Source organism: Chaetodon auriga, chromosome 3 (assembly GCF_051107435.1).
Source record: "Chaetodon auriga isolate fChaAug3 chromosome 3, fChaAug3.hap1, whole genome shotgun sequence".
In the NCBI taxonomy this organism is placed as follows: domain Eukaryota; kingdom Metazoa; phylum Chordata; class Actinopteri; order Chaetodontiformes; family Chaetodontidae; genus Chaetodon; species Chaetodon auriga.
In genome coordinates this window covers 14,549,132-14,561,625 of record NC_135076.1, presented here as the reverse complement: position 1 = coordinate 14,561,625, position 12,494 = coordinate 14,549,132, and the positions used below count along the sequence as shown (strand labels likewise).

General features: G+C 42.2%; 1 protein-coding gene across 9 annotated transcripts in view; it reads right to left on the bottom strand.

The window, feature by feature from the left end:
* ptprsa (protein tyrosine phosphatase receptor type Sa) overlaps window positions 1–12,494 on the bottom strand; it is a 228,216-nt gene that overhangs the window by 45,615 nt on the left and 170,107 nt on the right. For 4 of the 9 annotated variants that reach the window (XM_076725447.1, XM_076725474.1, XM_076725456.1 and 1 more), the window contains exons 12-14: window positions 10,701–11,021; window positions 8,858–9,051; window positions 6,207–6,324 (exon numbers count right to left, since the gene is read on the bottom strand). The exons of 2 other annotated variants lie outside the window; for them this stretch is intronic. In XM_076725447.1, the coding sequence (XP_076581562.1) occupies window positions 6,207–6,324; window positions 8,858–9,051; window positions 10,701–11,021 (633 nt within the window). Of the gene's footprint in view, window positions 1–6,206; window positions 6,325–7,458; window positions 7,486–8,857; window positions 9,052–10,700; window positions 11,022–12,494 lie in introns of all 9 variants that reach the window. 3 more of the 9 variants (XM_076725431.1, XM_076725441.1, XM_076725484.1) reach the window with 1 other exon arrangement.

Here is a 12,494-nt window from a genome sequence, read left to right as displayed (position 1 = left end):
ATGATCTACGCTTGGGGTCTAGACATCATTCTTCAGAGTGGCCCAGTTTTGCTGCTCTTATGGATGACACACGTCTCATCTTAACTCTCCTTTTAAGGCCCCATCAGTGTGATAGAGGCAGAAGCGGTTATGGGAAGCCTTCAGTTCTCAAGTTGCCGTCAAAGCTTTGTGAGAGATGAGTGTGGCTGATTCGCACTTGAGCCCCATCTCTCTGTAAATAGATTCTATCTTGACTCCCTCATCTATGTTCCTCCTTTTTCAGAAACACAAGGCAGTGACAGGACAGATAACTGACAAACATAAGTGAGGTTACAACTGCAGACACACACACACTCTTAGTGATGTACTCAATTGCAAATACTTAAAATGCTTATTACACTTATACTTATTTTTGGATCATAAGACTCACTGGATGAAAAATATAAAGCAGGTAATCCAACACTGTCAGTTTATTTACCATTTTCAATTTAATTTCATGCCTCTACATGAGATTGTGAGACCATTGGTGAGAAGGTTGGCTATCTCTGTATATTTCTGATTCAAAAAGCCTGCCAACTGGGTCGGCAAACTGGGTCGGCAGCAAATTGGTTGGTCCTGCCAGTGAGAGCTTTCTCAGCATAAATTAAAACCGCTGAATAAGCTGAATAGAAATTATTAACTGTAGTTTAATGTGCAACATACATTTCATCATTATCTTAAGCAACCACAATTACTGATACATTTGCCCTCTTCATCACAAAAACCAAAGTTTGTTAATTGTTACACTACAGGAATTGAAGTTGCAGCATGTATTTGAGCCTTTTTTGTGCGACTATGTAGATCTGCTTGTGTGTATGGACAGTATTTATGCATGTGTATGTTTCTGTGTGTTGACAGTATAGGTTCTGGTTTGCAGCCAGCTCCATCTCCTATATCACCATTCCACCTGCACACAGTGCTATTTGGCTTGTCGCCCAGTATGGACTTAAAGTAATTTGGAGAAGCCAGCATTAGTCTGAGGCAAAAGTACCCCCTCTCAGTGGAATAGTATCACTGTGCGAGTGTGTGTCTGTGTACATGTGCCTACATATAGTATATATTTCTACGCCAAGATGCAAGTCTTAATGCGTGCGTGGTAAAAACACACAAACACAAAGCAATCCACTCTGCACAGTCTCCCTCCGCTCGTATTATTCATTTCCGTTTGCTAATGGTCTTCTTTCTGAGGGCTGTTGCTACAGGAAGACGGGGGTTGGTTGGTGGATGGTGGCTAGTCAGCTGAGCCTTTGCCGGTAATGGAAAGGCGGGGGCGCCGAGTGCTGGGTGAGACGAATGCTCCTAATACTCCTCGGCTACATACTATAGCTCAGCTTGGTGTCATTTAAAAGCCCACTCTGCCTTCATGCTCACTGCTAATCAAGGAAATAGAATGAGGGACAATGATACTGTGATGAGTCCGTGTGTGTCTGTGTTTTCTGTTCTAAATGTCTGTGCTTCTCTTCGAACCTCACTGAGCTCCCAGATGTATCCATTACAGCCTCTGCGGCCCTGAAACTATTTCATTATTTGTACATTTTAAACAGTGGCCCATTGCACACATTGGGTAGAAGGATCATGGGTACTGAACCAGCAGATTGATGTTGGGGGAAGTGGTATTGTTCATGGTATGCACAGTGTGTGTGTGTTGATGAGAGATAGAACAAGGGCATGGTGAGAGGGTGAAGAATGAGTGAATGAGGGATGATGAAGGTGACTGGGGACAAGGAGCAATCTGCTGCAAAGAGGGCCCAACAGGGTATGAGGAGGCAGAAATGCATGTGTGTGTATGTGTACATGAGTGATTCTGGGGTTCTTGGGCACCTTGATTGTCCCTCTCCTCCACTCCTCAATGTTCATCCCCCCCAAACATTCTCCCTTATTCTTTGGCCATCTCTCCACTTCTCCCATCACATACTGTCCAATCCCCCCTTTCATTTCCTAACCTCCTCCCTTACCCCACCACCCCCTCAATCCCCCTCTCTCACTCTACGTCCATTGCAGGGTCGACCCTGGCTCAATCCTTCCTCGTGAGCCTCCCGGCACGTTTCCCATCAGGCCACAGTATTAACAGCCTGCTGTTGACACTCACTCAGCCTGATTGAGAAAGAGCCGATCAGGTTTCCTTCTCATTTCCTCCCTCTCTAGTGCACGCCACACATGTGCACACTCACACCAACATACACATACGAACAAACACACCCCCTCTGCACTGGTTTGCAAATGACATGATGCATATATATGCATTTTTTAACCGTCTGTCGGATGTAAGGATATCTGCTTTGAGCCGCACTCCTCCACAGTGGAATATAATCTCCTACTGATTAACCTGTGGCTATAGCCTGCCTACGGAGACTTAGCATACATATATGGGGACATGTGGGGGGTAAGAGGTCTTTTTTTAACCTTAAAGGTCATCTTTGTTTCCCCCTGGGGGGGTGGTAATTGGTAGGGGAATAAATGCCATGGAGAGAGAGAAAGAGAGAGAGAGAGAGAGAGAGAGAGAGAGGAGACAGAGAGAGGAGACAGAGAGAGGTCCATTACATTGATGTTTTCTCACTGAACCAAAATAACAATCAGGAAGTTACTAAACATGCAATGAGGAGATCAGGACTGATGTTTCTGTCTGCAGTTAGCACTGGAATAAGTATCCACACTTTTTTAAACATGAGCACATGCATCCCTCAGCATCCTTTCACAGGGTGCAACAAAGTAAAGTGCTGTGTAGTTGGGGGATGGGAGCTGTAAGCTGTCAGAATAGTACAACGGCAGGATACTCTGCTAATGTCTCCAGTGTCTGTCTATCAACTGCATGACATTTCTAATCTATATCCACTCTGACTTACAGTGCAATTAATGAATAATGCAAACCACTTCAAGTAATTACAAACGGCACAAATTTAATTTCCAAACATAATTTCATACCACCGTCCATCATTGCGTCATGGCACAAAATCACACACAGTAAAACTGAAATCCCAAATGCCATAATAGCATCAGCAACATTAACAGTACTCCTGCATGTAGTGTACACACATACAGAGCTGAAAGAGTGTATCAACATTACCATGCATGACTTCTGGGTTTTTAAAATTCTCCACATTCAGCTACCCTTTGCTGCCACTTGGGGCCAGCAATACTGTCTGTGAAGTTGTTTTGTTTTCACTCACGAGCCTTTATTTCGTGTTTATAGCACTTCTTCATAAGATGGCTGGCCTACACACATCGGCCATCCTCCTGAAGCATCCCTCTCTGACTTGGCATGTCCAAATTTTTCATTTACTGGGTTTTTTTTTTTCCGTATGCTGCAGGCTCAGAGGCTCTCAAGTTACAGGTGCAGGGTGCATACTTTAGGCTACCTGAAGAGTTGTCTTTTTAACATGCTGATTCATTTTGTTTTGACTTTGTTAATTGATTTTTGTTTTTGTAACTTCTTTATGATAGAGGACAATATACTGCATATTTCCTCTTCAACTTGAAGTAGAAAAAGAAATAAAAAAGGACAGTCATTGATTGTTGCAGTGAAAAACTCCTCAATGTGCAGATGGAATGGCAGAATAACAGTTTCAGAGACAAATGCTTTCATCTTTTCTCAATAAGGACTCCTTTTGGAAGTTCAGAAACTTTGTCTCACATTGGCCATGGTTAGTTTGTTTCTCGAAGCAAGAGTTTGGAAAGTATGAATCATGAAAAGGCACTTTTCAGACCTGGCTTTCATTCAGCAAACAAAGACAGCTCCAGCCACAGAATGAATGCTGTTTGTCTGTGACTCACAAATAGGTGCACAGTTCCACTTGTTTTTCTGTCCTACAAAATCTGGAGATAGATTCTTGGGGATACTTTTTGATACACTACACGACCAGAGAGGCTTGTTGGAATGTCTGGAAGATGAAAAACCTTGGCCATTGATGTGAATCGACTTTTAAGTGGCACGAAAACATACTCTATTTGTCACAGTGCTCTGTATTGATGTCGCTGTTCAGGCCTTTATGGTTCCTAAAGACAACATGACTGTGACGTCACAGTTTCTGGAGGCAATTGCTCGCTTTAAGTGCATGCTTGTCTATAAAAAAGAGAAAGATTTTAAGAGCTGTTGCATAAGTTATGTGTGTTTGTGTGTGTTTTAAAAGAGCATGCATACAAAAACATTCATATGGTAGTTTATTTAATTCATTTGCATGACACTTTTAAAGTGTGCCAGTTTATGAGTGAGTTTATACCTTTGTAAACCACATGAAGCAGTTTTACAGAGGACATTTAAACATGAGTTTAAGGTGTTAAAATATCAGGTAATAATTAATAATTTGCTATATGCTGAGATCCATTTCAGTATGTATTCTATTACAAACCTTGTCAAAATTAGGATAGTGCTTTTTGTATCTATCACTAATTTTACATGAAACTGTTGTGAATTCAGCTATCAGAGGATTGAATTAAAATGAGGAAACTGTAAGAAGGGCTTGCTGGCACACATATGACATTGATCTTTGTCTTTGCATGGTCTTAATGTATAAATTGGTGATTTTATCACATTTGTTCCTGTTGTTTGCTCATGTTGTTTTTCAGCTCAGAAATGGTATACAGCTATCCACTCAGGTTGTAGTTTTTTTTTGGAGAAAAGCAAAATGTTTCCAAAAATTTTTGGCATCTTTCTGAAAGGTATGCCATTTCTAAACTCTGACATTTCATTAAGCCCTCAGAGGACACACAAAAAATTCCCTTTCACACCCTGTCTGATAAAGACCTTTGGAAATTCCCTGGTACTTCAGATATCCCATAACCAGTGTGAGTCCTACTTTTCACTGGGCCATCCTAACATCCCTCTGAACAACCACTGCACCTCTGAAAAAGGCTGCTCAGGCTTGTCTTGTCCCCACCTCTCACCGCTGCCCCTTTTCTATTTATCATGCCCCCCTGGCATAAACCATTTCTTTACACTTCAATAATAAAAAAGGAGAGACTTTCCCTCTGAGGGACAGACAGAGTGCGCTAGACTGGCATATCAGTCAGCCGACCCTGACAGGAGGATGGAGAGTGACAGCACTCACTCAAACCCCCTTGGCAGTGTCACACTCCCTGACACCCATAACAAACATACCTGTCAGGATCTGGAAAATTTGCCTGTGTGTGTGTTTTGGGTTGCAAGAATGTGTCATATGTGTGTATGCATTTGTGTTTTTTGTTTTATGACTGTGTGCCACAGTATGGGTCTGTATATACTGTATACTGTATATGCGCTTGGTAGTAGAGACTCCATGCACTCATGTGTGAGTGACTAGGTACAGTATGTCTGTGTTTGTATATATGTGAGTGTACGCAATTGTGTACATGTTGACTCTCTCAAGCCTCCCAAAGCTGACTGGCACAGATGCTCACACAAAAGGACGCTCCAATCTTGGCTTGACGCTTTAAATACTCTCAAAGAGGGCTTTCACACTCTCAGGCAGCCAGCCTCACAGGTTTAGATCATGTTCATGGTAACTAAGCTGCTAGCTTCCAAACAGGCTCAAGTGGTCCGGTAAAACTGGTGTGCCTATTGGTGGTAACAAGGGAAAAAAATGAAGAGGACAAGGCTTTGTAGTGCGCAGGCATTAGCCTCCGGTATTTTATCCTTAAAGCTCAAACCAACGGCCCAACAGGGGTTTTCAAGCTGTCATAATCTGTCTGAAAAATCTCCAAGTACCTCAAACCACCTCCTTGATCTCTGAAAATCTGTGGATAGTCTTCTGAACATGATTCAAATGATAAATGCTGGCCTGATAGAAGCAAACATCAACTCAACTTACTGAACTGCTCTTGAATCTAGATATGCCTCAGAATGGCTCATTTGGAAAAAAAAATGTCTTCAATAAAATTCAGCAGTTGAAAACTCCCCAAGCAAAAGCCTTAATATGACACATACGTTTAATAAGGATGCCTAATCCACGTCATCAAATGTCAGGAATTCTTGCATTTGCTCATGCCTGTTTTTCAAATGCACCACAGTATGGTTGTAAATAAGGATCCCTTCGACATTGATCAAACACAGAGTCAGGAGCCTAGCAAAAACAGCTGGATGAGGAATAATGAGCAACCCTGGAGCAAGGTATCCTTCTGCAAAAGGCTGAAAAAGAACAGGCTACCTTTATTTGGTGCAGGAACAATAGTTCTGTAAACAAACCAACAAATAAATAATTTACCCTTGTACTGACCTGCCCCTTTGGTCACCACCAGTTTGGGTTTGCTCCGGGCTCCATCCCCCTTGGTGGTGTACGCAGCCACCGTGATGGAGTAAGTGGTGTCTGGCTTGAGTCCTCCAATGACCATTTCCTTTGGGAGACAGGAAAGAGACAGGAACAGGAAAATGTCAAAATGTGTGAATTGAATTTTTGATGATTTGACCCCCTTCCATGCAGCTCACGCTGCCTCGTGCAGAATATTAATGGAAGTGAAGTGTCTCCTGGTCCTCTTTATTAATTTTCACGAGACATGCATTAAATGTAACGTTTTTCCCCTGTGTAATGGGAGACCATTCCATTAAGTAAATCCGTAGAGTTGCCAAGGTGGAGGAGGGACATTAGATATGTAAATGGAAGTAGAACCCCTTATTCCTTTTGCAATATTCCAATCAACAACTTAACTTTGTGATAAATGCATGCTGAATACATCCTGCCCATTCGCTGGCAGTTTTTACCGCAGCCATTAAGTTTCCTTGAGTCCTCTTCAAAGAGAGGCTTCCGATCAATTCTAATGAATCTTTCAAGGGAGGAGGTTTGAACGAATGCAGAATGAGGTTTTTAACAGGCTGGTTGGCAGAGGGATGGAAGAGGTCAATAAAGGTAAATGAGCTATAAGTACTGTCTTGCACTTGAGATGGTATTCACGTAATGCAGATGGACTGGGGTTTCAAATCTGGGTTCAAAATAAGGGCAAAATTTGTTGGGGGGGAAAAAGAAAATCTGCAGTTGTGAATGATCATCAGAGTGATGTGATGAGGATTTCACGAAAAAGTGTGTGAACTTAGGGCATCACAGAAAGTCTAAGGCACCACACAGAAATGTAAATAATATGGCTTAAAAATCACACACACAAAAAAGAAAGAAAAAAAAAAAAACACACACCACAAGAGCACAAGACAAAACACACCGTATCAACACACAGCATGGCACAAGTAGCATTAGCATTCCAGGCATGGTGTGCAGTGGATATTGCATCAGCCACCATTTTGCAGAAGCTAGCTGGCAATAGAAGGTTGTCCTTTTTTCCTTAGTAGTGTGCAGAGATAGTGTAGAGGCTGGCTGGCCAGACAGCTGAGGTGAAACCTCTGAGCCACTTTGTTATCCAAACTTATTGAATAAGGATTGGAGGAGCTGTGTGTGCTGTGAATCCAACCAGGTTGATGCAATACCCACTGCTTATACCCTTTCAGCTACACAAAGCACTCAGGCAAAACTTCATACTCACATATTCAGCTGTATCGTCCGTTTCCCACTAACCCCCCCGCCAAAGAGGAGAGTGCAGGAGAGAAATCAATGTTTTTTTTTTTTTTTTTTTTGTTAAGGAAAGAGAGAGAAAAGAAAGGGAAGAAATAGGATTGTGAGAGACGGGGGCATTAGAGGTTCAGGAGCAGAGAGTAAGAAATAGGTCACTGGCTTTGTGAGGTCAGGAGAGAGAGAAGCTGTTTGAAGTTTATGTTGTGAGGAGCAGCTGAAACAAGGCTGAGAGTTGTACAGGTCTACCTGTGGGGGCCTGGAGCTGTTTAACCATGAGCTACCTCAGTGTTAAATCATTGATAGCTACAGCCAGTAGTGACATTGAGAAGCAGCTTTTAAGGGTTTAATAACAGGCCCACTTTTAAATATACTAACAAAAATACACAACTAAAAGGATATTTCAGTGGCATTCTTTGCTGACTGCTGGGTGCTCGGCTCCGATCTTATAATTTAAGGCATTTAAGCTCATTCTACTCTTGAATTTGTGGGTCAGCTAAATTCCAAAAATGTAAATGTGACGCTGGTGGCATTTAGCCTGAATGGACCCTTCATTCATGTGCCAAAAATAGATTTTGATTCATTCTTTCCCAAAATACATAGAATTGCATACAGCTATTCTTTTCTGTGTTGTTTACCCAAATGCTTCAAGGCTATAATTTACATTTGGGTGACTGCTACACTGTACAAAAGTCTCGCGTTGGCAGGATTCCTCCAACATTGTGTCGACAGAAGTTTTGTAAAAAGAAAAAAAAAGAAAAAGAAAAAAGAAGGCCATTATAAAGGGCTCCATTACAATTCTAGCTGTCAGTGGAGGCTGATTTTTGGTGAAATGTTTTCATGCCAATTTTACTTTTGCCCCCCAGGCACAGAATACTATAATCAGCATTTTCTTTGAGCCTTTGCATTTGGTACAAGCACACAATCAGACATTTCATGGCAGATGTGGCCATAAAGCCAGGGTCTAGACATTCCTAATAAAAGCCACGGAGGCAGATGAGGGAGGACAAGATGAGTGAAGCTTTGATTACAGTTCTTCTTGAGGGGAAAAGAATATTACAGCAATATGAAATGAAATCCAAGAGGGAAGAGCCCCCATATCGCTTCCCATACTCCATCAATATTTGCAAAGCCACAAGAGCGAGGGTGAAGTACACAATGTGCAGCGAGAGTGAGGAAAAAAAATAGTCCACTGAGATTTTGATCACTGCATCAGTGTAACAGTGTTGTTTAAACCTGCTTAATTGAAGTGAAACCTTTTTTGTATCGTGATTAAAAGACAGATTCAAAAGCAGAGCTGGGCTTATTTGGTAGAATTTACATTCTTTCTGTCATGACTGATTTGTACTGAGGAAACTGTGAGATGGTCATACCTGGGCATCGGCCAGCATGACGTCCTTGATGAGGGGCAGGCCCCGTGACTCGCCATTTTCCACACGTACATAGTGCACCTGGTAGCCACGGATCTGACCGTGCTGCTTGCCTGGTGTCAGGGAGCGCCACATCACCTTCAGTGCTGTGGAGTTGAGGACCTCCACTTCTACCCGCCTTGGAGGAGCCCCGGGAACTGTGGATAATGGAAGAAAAACTCAAATCAGAACCATTTTGTTACATGTACTTTGAAAAACTGTGGTTCTGATGCACTACTTTCCAATATCAGCCACACACACACACACACACACTTTCTCCAGTCTCCTCCATGTTTTCAATATGTGTCCGACTTGTCTGTCCCCAGAGGGGAGATCTCAGTCATGATGACAGGCCTTTATGGAGGGCCTTGCTTCCAAGCCTTTCAGCGTGCCACGGCCTGGCCCTTTCTGAAATGTATGTGCCATTAATAGAGCTCTTCCACTCAAACTGCTTCCATTTGCTCGACCACAAACACTTCAAGTCCTCTTCCTTCCCCCTAAATCACAACCCCATTTCCCCCTATCTTCCCCAGGATCATGCGCCCATCTTGTTTATTGCCAAAATCTTCTCTGCCTTTTAGCCCCGGCCCTTATTTCTTCACCTTGCACTTCTCTGTCACGCGTTATTATTGTAATGACACCAGAAAATTTGTTATAGCCATTGTCAGTGCACTGTAGCTTTCACCCCTGTACCTCCTGATACTAATGTCTTTTAAAGGTAGAGTAAGAATTTAAGATTGTCTCTACTGTTGCGCTCGCTGTACATCAGTGTCAGAAAAATGCTTAAAATGCTGTGGTAATGGCTGTGAAATGGATCGTGGATGATAGAAGCCAATGTCAGCCATCCGTCAATGATTCAGATGTGCTGTGACATGCCCACATCTTTACTTGTCAGTTTGTGTATTTTATTGCAACTGCTCTTCTCCTTTGTCATTTATTTTCTGCTATTCAACTTAACAGTATCATGTTTAGTTGTTTGTTCTTTTGAGGTTGAGATGTTTTTGCAAGCATTTTGGTCTTTCTAGCATTTCCAAGCACAGTCTATCGTTTTTGTGCCTAAGGGCTGTCCAGTGGAGAGCAAATCACATGACAAGCAATGCGTGCAACCAAAAATCGATTTATTTGTCTATTTTAACATTTTCTGCAGCCAGGGACTGTCAATGGCAGAAAAACAAGAGCAGTTCCTGAGGACAGGGAGGATGGCAATACTTTCTCCTCAACTACATTTTCAAGTAAGGTAAGATTTGAGTTGCAACCTTAATGGGCACATGGCTGCTGGTTTAACCTCCAACCTAGCACTGCCACCATAAATACACAGACAGCTATGGCCTTGCAGTGTACAGCACTCATAAATGCTTATGGCTCTCTGCTGAGCAATGGGATACTGTTAAAAGCCTACATATAGAGGCAGGATAGGGGATGTGGTAGCTATTATGAATAACATTTGGTTAGTTGTTTTAATAGCAAGATGATTTCCCAAGTGTGTTATCTAAGTGTTAGCATTTTATATGGTCGACACAGCTGTATATGGTGCTGTTACTTATGGATGACGACGTTCGTGTGCTTCTGAAACATTCTACCAAGATGAAATTTTGAGTCATAGGAAAAGTACTCTGTCACTTTAACCTGAGATCTGGAATTTTTCTGATGACAAAAAGACGGACATCACGTACAGATGTGCAACAGATTCTTCACATGCGTAAATAAAAATAGATCCACTTTGAAGGGCATACTCACCCCTGGACCAACAAATATTACTTTCATTTCTACATTATGTTTAGCTTCTACACATTAGAGATTCACGTACCGTCTTCGTCAGTGCGGCAGATCAGGGACTCGCTCTCAGGGCCAGGCCCAATCACAGTGAAGGCAGAAACAGTGATGCGGTACTGGGTCCATTTCTCCAATCGTTGCAGCAGCACCTGCTCTTCAGTGGCAGGGATTGTGGGCTCCTCCATGGGCTCCTCGTCGTCACTGCCACCTTCTGATGAGCCCACCACCTGGTAGCGCACCCTATACCCCACCAGGACACCGTTCTGACTCCTCAAAGGTGGGGGGTGCCAACTTACCAGCAGGGTGGTGGAGCTGGTGCTGCTGCACTTAATGTCTTGAGGGGGGGCTGAGGGCTCTGGTGAGGTGGAAAGGACAGGAAGGAAGGGGGTCGAGGACGAGGAGGACGGGGAAGGGGGGAAGGTAGGGGTGAAAAACAAAAAAATAAAAAGATGGGAGAGATAAAGAAAATGATAAAAGGATAAAAAACAATAAGAATAATTCAAACAAAAGATTGCAAAACAAAGACGGAAGGCAAAACATGTTAAAAATAAAAATAAACTCATCAAGCAAATGACAACGTAAGAGGCATAAATGGACAATGGCACAAGCTTGTGTAATAATGAATCAAGATGGCTACCCTTGTGATACCCGGGGACAAGCTCTGGACCTGCAGACTTTTATTGGTAGCTTTTTGGCATGTAAAGGATCCTAAGCTGTTAGAGGAAACCGACTGAGCTGAGTTTTACTTTTCAAGAAAAAATACATGCATGTACCACAGGAATAATTCACCCAATTGCAACAATATTATGATGTATTATTCCTATTATCTCCCGCCCAGCTTGCTACAGGGGCCACTGGTTGGTCCTGTGATGTATTACAGTACAAGAGGTAGTACATGATCTTGCTCATGTCATCCTTGTTAAAGCCTGTACTCAATATTCGAAACCTGAGATACTTTGTAATCCACAATCACTAGTTTCATGGTGCAGTGCCAAATGGACAGAGATGAACATATCCAGTGCACATTTCATTTTCAGGCACTGAACTGAGGCTTCAGTCCCTTACAACTGAAAACAACCAGGTAAACATGCCAGTTTAGAGTGCTAAACCTTTAATTTTCCCCTTCAGGGTATCTGCAATTATTGCAACCACTGAACATTAATAACATACTGTCATGTCCATTAGGACAGCATAAAAATAAGATTAATTTTTCACATTATGTTTATATGCATTGTTAGTTCAAGTGATAATGATTTCTGGCCACGACTGTCTTGTCTTGAGTAGCAAATAACATCCATCTAGTCTCAAATGAGCATGATTAAACAATCCATTGAAACGCATTCATGATTTACATGCCAGAACTTTCAGACACATTAGCATAAGACAAAACAGGATATTTTTTTCCTAAGTATGAGCTCGCGGGGAGGTGGTTTAGTCTGTCCTTTTTAATTTGTAACAGTATAAACGCTTTCCAACACAGTGGCTGTTACTTGTCTGAAGTGTTCTTCCAAAACATATTAAAACCTACACATCTGTGAACTTCCTAAATCAAATTCAATGCCTCTCCCTTCTAATCTGTGCCAAGCTCTTACGCAGCTTGTGCTTGTCCAGAGAGTGTGCTGTGCAAGGAGCGATAAAACGTTTCACTTCTCATCCAGAGTTTGGTATTATACGGATAAAAGGACATGTATGAAAATATTTCTATCCCATTCGGGTTTCCTCTTTCCCATACGGTAGTCTTGTGTGAGAATATACTGCATTCCCTCCATCTTGGTGTGACAAACCCAGTTCATTATTACATTTTTTTTCTGTTATGTAAGCAAAGAAA